Consider the following 15312-nt stretch of genomic DNA (forward strand, 5'->3'; position numbering starts at 1 on the left):
TGTTTAATTTGTATAACGTCATATGTTTAGTGTCTTTGAAACAGAACGGCTCAAAGTACTTTACAAGCAGCACTAGGGCAGCAGAAATACTGATTAATAATTGAATAATCAATGCAACTATTATCTACACCCAACTAAAACATTGTCCAGTTGACGACTAATGGTGATTTACACTACAGTCCAACTCACCTTTGGTTGCTGCGTCTGACATAGTTGTCTCCGTCAACAGGTTTGCGGTAAGTCGTTAGTGCTTCGTTTAGCTGTTCCTCTATCAGGTCCACGTACTTCAGGTTATATTCCTGCAATCAAAAGGTTATTAGGATGAGTCACAATAAAACTACTTCTTACGGGGCACACCGGTAGCTAACTGGATAATGTGTTGTCCATATAATAACAATGTCCCCAATTCACGTCTGGTTGGAGAACCCGCCCTGTCCTCCACTTCCCGTCTCTCTACACTCTCCTGTCTAAATAAAGCTAAAATAATAATAATAATACATTATTATTATTTTCATTAAATTAACCACTTTCATCCTGGCATGCCTTTTGGTTGTGTCGTTATAATATTCAAGAAAATTCAAAAATAGCGAAAGTAGCAGCCATTTTTGTGCAATACCATCGTAGAAAGAAGATCAAAAAGGTCTTACAGTCAGTGTGTAAAACGCGTACCTGTCAGATACAATGTTATTACGTTAAATGTACAAGAATCAGGAAGGGTCGTGAGGAATGGAGTGGGCCTCTGCTGTACCTTTTGCCATTTGTCGAGCTGCTTGCTGACATAACCCCTCTCGTTGAGGTAGGAGAAACCCTTAGGAATAGACAGGAACCTAAAACAGCAGGGAAAACATTCACAGAGGTGTCAGCGCATTTAGAGACATTATGACATGTATTATGTACATGGAGTGATATAAGAATCTGAGTCATGAGATAATCTGTGCTTTGAAAAGATGAGCCGTGTAAAGGCAGAATGACACATTGAATTTGCCGGTATCTTACATAATATATTAGCAGAAATCTGGCCTTTCATAACATTTCAAACTGAAGAAATGATTTACCTAGTCATTTATTAGAAGCTACTTTGAGATTAAAAACGTTTTACTGGGACAATTCTGATTCAACCTTTTTAGACAAACCTTTTTTTTTGGTCAAAGCTGAGGCCTCATACATTGGACATATTTCAGTCTTTCATTGTAAATGTCTAGCAGCTCTGCAAGATCTGTTTCCTTAGAGTAAATAATATTTAATCTCGAGAGCGTTCACACTAAAAACCCATTATAAAGGATGAGGGCCGAGGCTCTCAAGAGCCGCTTTGGTCCCTGACCATAGCGGCATCTAAAAGTAGAGATCTGGAGCACACGGGTCATCTTAAAACCTTTTAATAGGTGCATAGATAATTACTGACGTTTCGACAGCACAGTGTCTTTTTCAGAATAAAGAAGACACTGTTCTGTCAAAACATCAGCAATAATCTTTGCACCTACTGTATTAAAAGGGATACTTCAACCCCAAAAGACTTTTTTTCTATCGATTAGTCACCACATGGAGACTTGAATTCATTGTTTTTTGTTTTTGTCACATTCCTAAGCCAATAATTTGATGATCGACAGCGGTTCCGATAGGAGACACAAAGAGTTTCCTTTGTGTCTCCTACCGGAACCGCTGCCTACCGGTCCGCTGGTCATCAAATTATGAGTTATTATGATTATTAAGAGTGACTAATCGATAGAAAAAATATTTTTTGGGGTGAACTATCCCTTTAAAAGGTTTTTAAGATGACCCGTGTGCTCCAGCGCGCGTTCTTTTTAAATAATATTTAATGTGATGAAGGATCTCAAAGCCAAAATAACTCAGTTTTCTTTCTTCTGGGGGACCCCCTCCCCCCTGCAATACTTCGGCATACCACTAGTGGGGTTACAGACCCCTGGTTGAAGACTTTGGATGTAGTAGACCAACCTGAGGAGCAGCAGCAGGCCCTTGTCTCCCAGGTGGGAAAGAGCCGGTTTGAGCTGGATCAGAGCATGGAGGTTGGCCTGAAGAGCGGCAGAGAAAAAAACTAACCGGGTCAGACAGACAGTGGCGACTCGCGAGCCATGATAGGAAACGCCACCATCAACACATTAAAAAACAACCGGTCACACCAAGGACTCCCGTCGACCAGCGGACATGCCAACATCGCAAGACTCACTAGTGTAGGTAGGTTATGATGCGTGTGACAAATTCTTCCCCCACCATCTGTAAACATGCATTACCATCATTATTACGGCATCATGGCTCTGCAGGATGCTAGGGGTCAGTCTGTGTGTCTGACTAATGTCACAAACCGATCATCAGCATAATTTTTTTTACATAATTATGTTCTATATTTTATGAAATGTGTAACTTTAATTTTAAGATTAAGATTAACGCATTGCGTGCCAATCGCGTAGATCTACGCGAACCTAAATAATTGCGCAGCGTGCCAGTCGCGTAGATCTACGCGAAGTGGTCTTTTTTTTCTTTCTTTTTTCACAGGTTCACATTTCATTGTAGGCCTCGTTCGCCACGGCACATTTCATTGTAGCACCACCGGAAACGGAAATATCCGTATCCGGAGATTTTCGTTCCCATCCGACTCCACTCTAAAGCGGAAACTAAATCTAAATTTTCTCGGTTGTTGTTTTTCTCCTCGCTGATCGCTGTTTAACATAAACCGCTGTAGCTTCAAAATGGCCGATCGCCGATCGAAACGGTCTTCTCTGGGCGTCTCACACAGCTACCCTGTGTGTCTACAGTTGAACGCGCGATTTTAAGGTATTTAGCGAGGTCTGTGGCGACGTGAAAAAAAATAAAAGAAATAAAGAAATCGCTGGCACTGGTGAGTACATTATGATATTAAACTCTGGCGTGGAATGTGTTAAGATGATCAATGTCATAGGCTGCCCACATGAAGTCCATGAGATCCACAATGCAGCCACGCCATTGCCATGTGGATCCCGAAGATCCACATGATTCAACTTTTATCAAATAAATAAATAATGTATAATCACTATTAAATAAATAGTGAATAAAAACTGGGTAGTACAACCGGGCAGTATAAGAAAGTGTTGTATGTACCCTGGTCTTATAGGAAGGTTTTCCATGTCATTTATTAAAAAACGTCATTATAAGGCCACCTAGGCTCAATGTAGCCTGACAGCGCGTCGCGGGTTGGAGTCCCGATCCCGACAGCCTTTGCTGCATGTCACTCCCCATTTCCTGTCAGCCGACTGTCCTATCCATAAAGGCATAAAAGCACCCAAAAAAAATCATAAATCATTACCTAGCCCTACACTCTTAAAAAACAGAACATTCTGTTAATTCCATCGATAGATTTCTCTTCTACGCACAAAGTTAACGCAATATTGGATATTAATATGGAATATGAGCCCACGCCTATATAATAACCTTGTCCTCGCAGGCCTCGTCCAGTACGTCCAGAGCCTCCATGGACACGGCTTTGCTGTGGTCATGGAGCTGGGTGACCAGCAGCTCCATGCCCCAGCTACTGAAGAACTCCACGCCCGCACGCAGCAACACACGCAGGTGCTTGGTGGCGTACAGTCTGCATATCTGCTCAGAGGGAAGAGGACACAAGCAAGGAGAGGAAAGGAACAGTTGTTACAATTGTTCTCTTTAACCACTTTTAACCCATTAAGACCGGGAACGCATCTGAGTGTCATTTTAAGATTGATTTGGCCATTCAAAAATAGCAGATCTACAAGCTCATAGCGCGGCTTGTTGATCTGCTCTTATTGAAAAATCGTGAAAATCTTTGAATGTTTGAAATGTTTTTTAAAGCAAACATTTGTAACTCAAATCTTTGCTTCTGGGGGGGATAGCAGATCTACAAGCTCATAGCGTGGCACTCGGTGACGCGCTATGAGCTTGTAAATCTGCTATTTTTGAATAGCCAAAGAAATCTAAAGTGACAGATGTGTTCCCGGTCTTAATGGGTTAATTTGGCATCCCTATTTTGGGTATGTCATTGCAGGTTACCCCCCCCCCCAACAACAACAACAACAAAAGCGAAAACAGCTGATCTAGAGACTTACATTGTGAGACTGCAAATTGGCTATTTTAGCTATTTCGGAAAATAGGGCTTAAGTGGTTTATGAGATCACGGTGGTACTTTGGCAGGTATGTACATGTTTGTTAGTGAGTGTGTGTGTGTGTGTGTGTGTGTGTGTGTGTGTGTGTGTGTGTGTGTGTGTGTGTGTGTGTGTGTGTGTGTGTGTCTCTCTTACATCAGTAGCAGCAGTGAGGATCTTGGAGAGGATGACTCTGGCCAGGCCGTCTCTGCTGTAGTCCAGTGTTGACACGGCCAGCTTCAGCACCGCATCCTGGTTCTTCACTGAGCTCAGGTTCAGCAAGCTGCACAAAGAACACAGAGGAACGCACAGCGGCCAATCAAGCTACTGCTGTGACATAAAATGTGCTGACTTGTGCACGGAAAAAAAACACAACAAACGACACACTTGCTTTAGCCTTTAGGATACAGTAATGACAGGCAATGACAGAAAAAGCTGGATTATTCTGCTCCTCAGTAAAATGTGTTGCTACTTTTTTTTAAAGTAATGTGTGGACACTATAATCACTCTCAATAACAATATGTATAAAAGATTCTAGGATCTTATGATCAATAATACTGATCAACTGAATTAATCTGTTAATTCTGTGGTCTTCGTGGCAGAATCCAATTGTATTTACTTGAAGGAGAAATTGCCAGTAGTACGTAAACTTAAACACATCTAAACAACACTATTCTATATGGAAGTGGTATTCACTGCACTACACTAAAGTGATTATTACCACACTTTAAACAGAGAAATGCCAAATAAATTAAACTGGTTTCATCAACAATCACTAATTAAATAATTTGGCATATAGTCTTTTTCTGCAACAGCTTCAGTATACTGACCACTGGAACAGGCCGCATTTCTCCAGCAGTTTGACCCCGTGTGGGTGTGCGGAGAGAGTCCCCAGAAAGAGGAAGTAGTGTTGGCTAAGTGTGGTGAGCAGGCCGTTGCTCTGAAGACAGCGCTCCGGCTTCAGCCCAGAGGACGAGGACAACCATGACACCATGTCCTTCACCAGGTCCTCCAGGTAACCTTGGCCATCCTGGTGAGAGAGACAGACAGACAGACAGAGGGAGAATGGAAGAAGGACAAGAGGAGAAAAGGGGTGTGGAGAAGGGGAGAAACAGAGTCAGATGGATGAGCGAGCGCGGTGGTATAGAGCAGTGGTTCTCAAACCTTTTCAGGTCAAGGACCCCCAAAATGATATATATTTGGCCGTGGACCCCCATCTCAAATATTTAGTTACAGGGACCCCCCAGAAGCAAAGATTTTAGTTACAAATGTTTGCTTAAAGAAGAAAGCTCAAAAGACCTTCAAAATCTGAATGTGAGTGTGCAAGTGAGGTCTGATTTATACGTGGATGCGTGACAACGGCACGCAATCAAGGATAAATCAGGCAGACGAGGTGTGGTGTTCTCTACTCGTGTCCTCCTCTAACCTCGTCGGAATCCATCAGGAACTCGACAAACTGACAGCCTGCCACAGTGAGCTGTCTGGCCTTGGAGTGGTCCAGCTCCAGCCCCGCATACAGCTTACTGCTGGGCTTGTAAAAGTACAGCAACCTGCGCACGAACCTGCAGCAAGCACAAAACACACGGAGGTTTCAGCAGGACAGCACAGTCACGCTCATTTCTCAAGTTGTTTTCACGCTGTGTTAGTGGTTGTAAGGTGTTTTTGATTGAATGAAGGGATCTTACTTGTGCATCTGTTCGTCTTTGTTGTTCCTGAGGTTTACATTGGGCCACTAGAAGAGACGTAAAACATGAGCAAATGGTTAAAAATATATATGTTCACAATCTAAGACATGTACACTTTATGTGTCTTGGCACAGCCACTGCACATTAATTAATTTGAGGATACTCAAAAAGTTTCAGATTTAATTTCTTTAGTTTTTGTCTCATATTGGTTGTGAACGTTTTATCCCATGGTAATAAAATCTGTTAATGGTTAAAAGATCTTTTATATGGCCCATATATTTTCAATACTACCAATTGCCAATATACATAATATACAACACCACCCAACAATAAAGAAAAGTTGTCCGATAGCTTGCTGCATAATGTCTTGACGTGGCCTGAGTGACTGCCAAATATTAATTGAAAAAAGGAAAGGGGGAAGAAAAAAGCCAAGACAGAAATACCCAAAATTGTATGTTTATTAACCACTAAAACCGTATCATACTTTGTTGACCGGGCCCCCCAGAAGTCTATAATTGGTCCCCTCCTTATTTTCCCACAACTCCAAATCTTTTAGTCAAAAATAGATACAGCTATTTTCACTGAATCTCTGCCTATTTGTGCCAAATGTTTGCCTATTATGACATGCTCAGAATAGGGACGCTAGGGTTCATGTGGTTAGTTGTCACTTTGTACCAATTTGAAGTGTTGTCAGGTAAGGTACTGACAACAATCTTCTTTACCTTAAGGATGGTGGCGATTAGAACCCAGTTCCATTCTAGATTCTGCTTGTGGTTGAGGATGTGACTGTCTCTCAGGTTCATCATCAGTGCTTCCTCTGTGTCCTATCAAACACAGACACAAGCACACACCAGTGTTGATTTTGTCGACTAAAACTATGATGAAAAATGATCGGCGACTACCTTTTTTCGCTGATGAAAAATAAATAAAAACTAAGCTATGATGAGTAAAACTAAGACTAAATATATTCAATTTCATCAACACATAAAAACTAGACTAAAATGTTAGGGAGGGACTAGTGGAGAAGAGATCCAGTAGAACTAAAGGACAAGTCATTTTATGTTTGGTTGCGCTCGGTGTTGCGCTCTGAAAATAGCAGATCTGCAAGCTCACAACGCGTTGCGCTGCGACACGTTGTGAGCTTGTAGATCGGCTATTTTCAGCATGCAACCAAGTGTAAAATCAGCCATTACTACGCCATCAAAGCCTGCCAAAATACATTTTAGTCAACTAAAACTTAGACAAAAACTAAAAAAAATCAGATGACTCAAATATGACAAAAACTAAATGGAATTTTATTCAAAAGACTATGACTAAAATTAAATCAAAATTTCCTGCCAAAATCAACACTGGCACACACACAAGCTGAAGTGCCTGCATTTACACCATCCTGACTTGTGTTTAAGGTACAGACCTCTAGAATACCAACACTTGTTGGCGTTCTGGAGTGTGAACACTGAAGCATGTTTACGGTTGTACCTTAATGACATAGATGTCCCTATGCGAGCGCGAGTACGACTCTCTGCTGCGGCCGTGCGCCGACACGGACTTGCGTACGATGTGGTCCAGGTAGAGGCTGTGTGGCTTCAGCCCTCGTCTCTTCTTCTCGTGAAAGCGCTTCAGATGGTTGACTGCCGCACTAGCCCGACTGGAAAAACACACAACAATAAACATGGGGGATGTTTGTGTATGCTCAAGTGCGTGTGTGAGAAATGTGTGTACTCTTTCACAGTTTATGTGTATAGAAGACCTGGATGAACATTAAGATCTTTTTTGGATGTGGAAAACTCTCACTCATGCGGATATATTTTGGGTCGATAAGAATGCAATTCGTGGAGGGAACAACATGTCTTTAGGGGTGCGGGTAAGGACATGTTTATAAGAGTGGCACATTGAACACATTGTGAGAGAATTATAAAAATAAATTAGGATGGAAAGCATTACATTAGAACACATCAAAATCCTCAACACCAACAATGTTTCTGTTTGGGTTATACATTATAAATCCCTGAAGAGAAAGTCAAGTTGATATGATCTTTTTTTTCCCTCCTAAATTTAGAGTATCCAATAATTTTTTACAGATTTACTTTCTCCTAATTTAGTCATTATGCCAAATAACTCTCCACACATATTTCTGTGTTGCCAGTTGCCACTAGGCTTGTCGATTTCTGATTTACCCGGTCCGGTCCAGTGTGCAGGCTTAAACCGGTTTGATTTTATGCGGACCGACCTGCTGGCAAGCTAAAAATAGTTTACAACAGCACTGTGCCGACGACATCACGTTGACTTAACAACGATGCTAAATCCATCTTGTATTGCAAAGGTAATAAGCATTATAACAGTGTGATTAACATTATGTTTGTTTACAAACGGAGTCGTGCACCGGATTTCAATCGCTATTGTTCTGTAGGCGTAGGCGACAGCAGCTTGTTGCCTCTTTAGTTCTACACATCAAGCGTGAAAAATGGAAAACCATGCAAATACAATCAAAGAATTACTCTGAGCCGACCCGTGATCAGTTTTCACTGTCACAACTCAACACGTGTTGATTAGAAACCGTGGCATATCCAAACATTTGAGTGAAAACATCATCTGCTGTGTTCGTCAAGGTTTATCCGATCTAGTGTCTCTAGTCTGCTCATCTGTGGTACATGAAATGATAAATGTGCAAGCTTGTTTCTGTCAACAAAGCGGACGGGATGCAACCAACACGGATTGTGTCACGGGTGTCACACCAAAAATGGTGACATATGGAAAACGGTGGCCAGTAGCTGAAACCAGAGTAGACATGGCTGCAACACACTTGTTGTGCGTTGTCAAATAAAATGAAAACTGTGCTCATAAAGCAACATTATGGATTTGAAGATGACAAAAGAGGTGAGCTGAAACCTTGTTTATATACAGTACTGTGAAGGAATTCTAATGTTTTATGGGGGAACACAGACACACACACACACACGTTTCCATGGCCCTTCAGAGTTTCTCTGAGTGTATGTGAGTAGGTGCACTCACTGTCGCTTCTCCTGGGGGATGTCAAAGGAGGCTGCCATGTTGATGAGGGTAGGAAGGCAGTGCAGGTGATGGCTATGGGAATGAGGAAGGATGGTGTTTGCCTAAACAAGACAAAAGGAGGGTAGAGAGGGAAAGACAAGCAAACAGGCATCATCATTAACTTGTACTTACTGTACATTCAGGCGTTGAAGCCGGTGTTCTTATTAGAGGCAACTAACAGGAAGTGTGATAGTAGAATTTCTCTTTTTAAATGTCAAATGATGAAACGTGTCACAGATATACATTACCATGTGTAGTAGCTCTCCCAAGAGGATAGTGGCTCTCACAGCAAGCTGCTCATCACTGCTGGTCACAACCTCTACAAGACCCTGCCATGACCAAAGAAATATTTATAAACATAACTATCACACACAAATGTAATAAAATGAATGCTGTGTGAATTTTTTTAAAGATAAAATTAATTATTAGAGCAGGCCCACAGACATTTCTTTTGAAACTCCAGCAAGCCATTATATTTTAATTTGTCTCATTAGATATTTCAACAATGTAGGGAAACACATCTTCTCCTTTTCCATCACTCTGTTGCTTCCTCTTTAATGAGAGTCATTGTCTGATTTCAGTATATAAAAGAAAGGCGTAACATGACAGTAAATTGTTCATTTGTGTAACTAAGTTCTGAGAAAACAACATCAGACATACCGCATATTGACATTTGGTGCATAAATGTTAGCATATCGCATTCAGGTCATATCAAACAGCTTTAGGCTCAATACTGTTTCTCTTTATGTCTCCTCACCTCTAACAGTCCACTGGAGATGAAGGCAGAAAGGACCAGAGCCAGGTAGTTGTCCATCAGATCAGGTCTGAATGGCAAAACACTGAGATTAATACATTTATAATGTACATATGTTTGCTGTCGGTCATTAAAAATTAACACCCTACTTCATCATACTAGAGCGTCACACAAAAGCATCAAAAGTAGCAGATCTGCAAGCTCAAAAAGCTACAGGAAGCGACGCATTTTGAGCTTGTAGATCTGCTACTTTTGCTATTTTTGAATTTGAATCGTGAAAAGTAACAGTTTTGGTTAATTTCAGGAGTTGTATAAAATGGTTCCATACAGAATCTTTTCAGAGGCTATATACATGAAGCGAGCTATAGGAGATCATTTTATGAATTTTTTATTTAACACATTGAGTGCCAAAACCGTATATATATACACTGTTTTTCAAAAAGTGACGTGGAGTGCCAAAAGGGTATATATATACGTTTTTTTTTAATCTTTTATCGTTTTTTTCGTTTCTTTCCACGCGGGAGGGGCTAGAGCAGCTCTGGAATCACCCTAGGCGATTCTGAGAAGGAAGGGCCAGTTCACCGTGTCAAAAACATGGCTCCCCATCCGCTTCCGCTCTATTTCCTTCTCTAAAACCCCTATAACTCCGAAACTTTTTACGCTGGGGAAAACGACTCATTTTGTATCCGCGATCGCTCCGCCATTGTTACTCGCGTGAGAGATGTTATCGTTCCAGCCGTTAGCCAGGCCCATCGGGCAAAATGGAGGCATGTTTTTTTTTTCATGGATCGCTCGTCATGGCGTCTACAGCTTTAAACAGCACAATGGAAAGCAACGGTGAGAATCCAGGCACCGAACGTATTCTGTTATTATAAAATTCTGGCACCCAATGTGTTAACTTATGGTACACATTTTTGGCCAAGGCAAAGAATTTCAAACGTTTTCTTAAATTTTCAAAAATAGCAGAAATATCTACAACCCACAACGCATTGCATTTGCTGACCATTGCTGTATGTCATTAAACTGCTCTCTATCCACTGTCTCCGCTGTCAATAAAGTCTTAAAAATGTAGCAATAAAAAAGGGCTGAAGTGGTTAACTTTATTTGGATAGGAGTGTAACCTTCTCTGTGATAAGAGTGCATTCCTATTCCACGTTGTTGTGCTTAATGTCTCACCTGGACCGGGCCCGATGGGGCAGGATGACTTTGGCCTCAGCAGCAACAAACCCATCAGATAGCCTCCAACTGTCCTGAAACCTGCAGGGGTCTGAAGGAGACAACACGGTCAAGTTAATCATAATTATTATGTATTTTATCAGAATCAGTGTTGATTTTGAATTAAGTTCCATTTAGTTTTAGTCATATTTTAGTAATCTGAAATGTTTTAGTTTTTGTCTAGTTTTAGTCGACTAAATATCATAAGATTAGAGTCGCCTAAATCTACAGTTGATTTAGTCGACTAAAATGTATTTTGTCGGTGCCTTGATCGCATCGTAATGGCTGATTTTACACTTGGTTACATGCTGAAAGTAGCCGGTCTACAAGCTCACAACGTGTCGCAGTGCGACACGTTGTGAGCTTGTAGACCGGCTACTTTCAGAGCGCAACACCCGAGCTCAACCAAACATAAACTGACTTGTCTTTTAGTTCTACTGGATCTCTTCTCCACTAGTCCCTCCCTGTTTTGTTAGTGTAGTTTTTAATAGAAAAGAGAAAAGACTAATTCAACTAAAAGAAAATGACCAGAAAAGAAGGGGAAAGGGTCTTTTTATTCTTCTTACCAACACTGAGAAGTGCTTCCGTGAAGTCTTGAGTTACAATGGGCAGAGGAAGCCTGAATATCTCATATAACACCTCCAATAAGCTTTTCTGCAAGGCAAAACACATTATAGGAATCAGATAACGTATCAGACAGACGGTGCACATTACATGAAAAAAAAAGAATAAGAAATGCCAAAACTACCCTAGAAGAAACAAAAAACTAAATGCTGGATCCTCGTTTTGATTGACTGATTACGGTAATTGATTGACAAAATTGTAATTTGCACAAAAGGGATAGCAGACTTTGGGAAAGGTTTTGTCTGATAAGTGAACAACAAATAAATTAATCCACTTCCTTATTTCATAGAAAAACTTGAAAACAATTGTATCCACCCTAAAGGCCAAACCGCAACAATGGAACTAGTCACGACTCCTTGCAACAAAACAGTTTTAAGGCCATGTCACACCAATGCAACTGCCATTGGGGATAATGGTTGCGAGAAGTTGCATTGGTGCGGACTGGCCTTAACGGCCAGATTTGGTGCTATGCAGATGTGTCAATACTCACCCTAACTTCCATATTTGGTATGCCGAGTAAGCCAATTAAAGATTGGATTCCAGAATTCCCATCCTTGCATAGGTTGACAATTCCTGCATCAAGACAAGAGATTCGTAAACCAACAATACAACAGAACATGAAACAAACAAGAATCAAGTCTGTCTACAATTGTGACTTTCAAATCATTCATGTTGTACAATGGGTCCAATATAGAACCAGTGGGATCTTCATGGAAATCACATGGGGGCTGGATCCTTACCAGACCAAGAACGGAAGGCTGCTACTATGGCCATTCTACTGGACAAGAAACGGGCCTCTCTGTCTTCCCTGAGAACGCCACAAACACAAACATGAACCCATTAACTCACGGCACAGTCAGAAACCCATCCATATACGTAACATAAACACTATACAAACTCCCGGCTTGTTCAACACATAATATTACCAATAGTGGAACAGAGAAAACAGTAAACACATGGCCTTTTCAGAACACTAAACTCTATTTGTTTATACTGCAACACACACTCACTTGAGCTGCCCTTCAGCCGTGTCTGCATTGTGGCGGTAGTGAAAGTCTGTAAAAGGTGCAAGGATTTGCTGGAAGGCAGAACAAAGAGACACAGGACAGCTGGATGAGTAAAAAAAAAACAGTTGACGTGATACAACATTGCTACAATGTTGAGGAACCGAAACCAAATAATTTTACTCTCGTCACCGAGGTGTGTAATTGTCCATGAGATGTAACAAATAAACATCTTGAAAAAATAACAACTTTTGTTTCTTTCTTTTTTTTACATCTCCTTAACACATTGGGTGCCAGAGGTTTATTAAAATATTATACGTTGAGTGCCTGCATTTCTTCCATCCACTTGCGTTATACGTTTCGTGCTGTAGAAGCCCCGACGCGGAAGTGCATGTAAACAAAGCGTGCGTGAGAGACGGCGGAGGGTCCCGACTAACGCCTGGAACAATAATATTTCTAACGCGATCCTCCATTGCAGCGTGATCGCCGATCGAAAACGGCTCGTTTTCACCACGTTAAAAAGAAATGGAGATATTAAGCTTTTAGTCAAGGAGATAACATTGAAAACGCCGACCGGAAGGATTTTTGACATGGAGCCAGATCCAGCCTCTTCTTCTCAGAAACTCCTTGGGTGATGTCAAAGTTTCGTTTTAGCGCCCCACGTGGCCCACATGTATAAAAATAGAATTGGGTCAAAAACGGTCCGGACCGTTTTCGGCACTTCTCGTTTGGATCCTCAAAAACGGTCCGGACCGTTTTTGGCATTCAATGTGTTAACTCAACTCCCTTATTAGAAACCCAAGACAACAAAGAAATATTTCACAAAAACAAGCAAACAAAACAAAACAAGCTTCAACACAATTGACCTGGCTATAGATATTACATGACATCCGAGTGGCTATTATGATTGCAAGTATATGAGGTGCCACTGTTCTTCCAGGTATCTGTTTACAGACAGGATGTGTCAGAGGAAGACAGAAAAAGAGAGAGAGGGGGGGGGGGTGCAGAGGGAGAGAGAGTGAGAGAGAGGAGCGAGAGGCTTTAGAAGACTGATGTAACCGATCGCTGTAATCTCCATGGGAAAGAGACAGGGAACCTACTGCTGCTAATCCCGAATGGAATGACTTCCCAGCCCACTGGCTTAATTGTGAACAGTCGCTTCCTCTGAATCCTCTTAATAGTTAGTACATATCTCTGTGTGTGTGTGTGTGTGTGTGTGTGTGTGGGGGGGGGGGGGGGGGGTACCTCTAGTTCGACGTCGGCGCGCACATACTGACGGGTGCGCGGGTGGTTGAGGAGATGGAGGATGGTGGTGATCAGAGCCTCGTTGATGCGACTCAGCTGACAGTCGATGACGCTCTTCAGGATGGTGCTGAGGCCGCCCCGTTTGGCCACCACCTCTGGGTTCTTCAGAGCTACACATGATGGAGGCAAGCAGAATTAAAAGGGTTAACACAAGTTGATACATTTCAGGCATTCCACCACTTTAACTCTATTAGTAAAAACGTTCATAGTACTACTACTAATAGGACTATAGTGCTAATAATAGTTAAGAGAGTAGTTTGTTTTTGTCTGGCCAATGCCGTAGAATTGCGAGTGCAACATCCCTGAAACCCCCCAAAGTTCTCTATGCTCCTCAGTACTCTGTGCTCTCTCGTACATTCTTTAAGGTCACTTAACTTACTACATATGAGTACATTCACATATTCTAGAAATGCATTTTTAGGGTTAGGATTAGTACTAGGTACTGGCATTGCAGTGCTAGTTGTCCTCGTTATCTGTGGTGTGTCTTTATCCGCATCTTGTGTGCATCCGTCTTTCAATGCACTGCAGTGAGGCCAATGACTAATTCCCACACGTGTCACAATAAAGCTTCCATTTCATCCGCATCCTCTGTGGGACAGACCCACATATACTCACCTAGCTCACAGACGATGGCGATGGCAGCGCGTACCATGCGGTCTCTCTCCTGCAGGCCGTCGGTTCCCACAGCAATGAGGGAGTTGGCAATGGATGTGGGGAACAGCATTGCATTAACTGTAATGATCTACAGAGAGTGGAGACATGAGGAAAATAATACAAGTGAATCGTCAAACAGGACGTAATTTTTAATGCAAAGAGGTGATTTAACTTCATTGTAACGTTCACAGGCAAGAGTGTCAACAATATCGTTAAAATATGAAGTGATGAAATAGGAGGAAACATAATATTAGCATATACAGTTTATAGGAAATGGAACGTACAGTAACTTTATACAGTGTATCACTGCCTGCATAGCTGGTGGCAATTTCCTGAAACCAGAGCCTGCCTGCCTCTTTGCGTGAAAGTGCGTGTGTGAGACTGAAGAAAGTTTACAGTAAACTACAGAAGGAGCTATAAATACCCTAGCCCGTGGACGTGTGCACACACTGTCACCAGAACGTACTGCACTGGTGGTGGCACTACATGGGCACCAGGATGAACAGCAAGAGGCTGGGGGCGACTTCCTCTAGAAACGTTCTATTGTCTTTTCAAATCAATTACGCCACTAGTCCCAACCTCACACCCCCACACATCAATACTGCCCAGAGAATGTTCTTGTTATGATACAGGTATAGCAATAATCTATCAGACGGACTGGCATAACTAGGACAGTGTCTGACCGTTCCGTCTCAAACTTGGCGTGTGTGTCTCATACAGACCAACGGTTTCCGAGAACCAAAAAAATGAAAAATCACGAATATCTGCATCTGTCAGCCTGCAGGTCTGAGAAAGAGGCAGACATTTTCTGTGTGTTTGGGAGATTGTATAAATTGGCTTCCCTGATTGGCCAACCCAAACTGTCGGCTTCACGGATTGGCGGAGCGTCACATCACGTTCGTGCCGCTAAGCCA

At 41.9% G+C, this 15312-nt stretch overlaps 1 protein-coding gene across 1 annotated transcript in view; it reads right to left on the reverse strand.

Annotated features, from left to right (window-relative positions):
* The window catches only part of LOC308088561 (rapamycin-insensitive companion of mTOR-like), a 44922-nt gene that overhangs the window by 19272 nt on the left and 10338 nt on the right, over positions 1 to 15312 (reverse strand). Inside the window, exons 7-26 of the mRNA XM_080433051.1 lie at positions 14360 to 14486; positions 13685 to 13854; positions 12446 to 12513; positions 12176 to 12243; positions 11926 to 12008; positions 11378 to 11465; positions 10773 to 10863; positions 9600 to 9666; positions 9091 to 9171; positions 8804 to 8904; positions 7271 to 7439; positions 6514 to 6615; positions 5792 to 5838; positions 5533 to 5668; positions 4937 to 5136; positions 4263 to 4389; positions 3424 to 3588; positions 1954 to 2030; positions 749 to 827; positions 190 to 299 (exon numbers count right to left, since the gene is read on the reverse strand). Of these exons, the coding sequence (XP_080289177.1) occupies positions 190 to 299; positions 749 to 827; positions 1954 to 2030; positions 3424 to 3588; positions 4263 to 4389; positions 4937 to 5136; positions 5533 to 5668; positions 5792 to 5838; positions 6514 to 6615; positions 7271 to 7439; positions 8804 to 8904; positions 9091 to 9171; positions 9600 to 9666; positions 10773 to 10863; positions 11378 to 11465; positions 11926 to 12008; positions 12176 to 12243; positions 12446 to 12513; positions 13685 to 13854; positions 14360 to 14486 (2156 nt within the window). The remainder of the gene's footprint in view (positions 1 to 189; positions 300 to 748; positions 828 to 1953; positions 2031 to 3423; positions 3589 to 4262; positions 4390 to 4936; positions 5137 to 5532; positions 5669 to 5791; positions 5839 to 6513; positions 6616 to 7270; positions 7440 to 8803; positions 8905 to 9090; positions 9172 to 9599; positions 9667 to 10772; positions 10864 to 11377; positions 11466 to 11925; positions 12009 to 12175; positions 12244 to 12445; positions 12514 to 13684; positions 13855 to 14359; positions 14487 to 15312) is intronic.

This window comes from Gymnoscopelus braueri (assembly GCF_963280865.1).
Source record: "Gymnoscopelus braueri genome assembly, chromosome: 7".
In the NCBI taxonomy this organism is placed as follows: Eukaryota; Metazoa; Chordata; class Actinopteri; order Myctophiformes; family Myctophidae; genus Gymnoscopelus; species Gymnoscopelus braueri.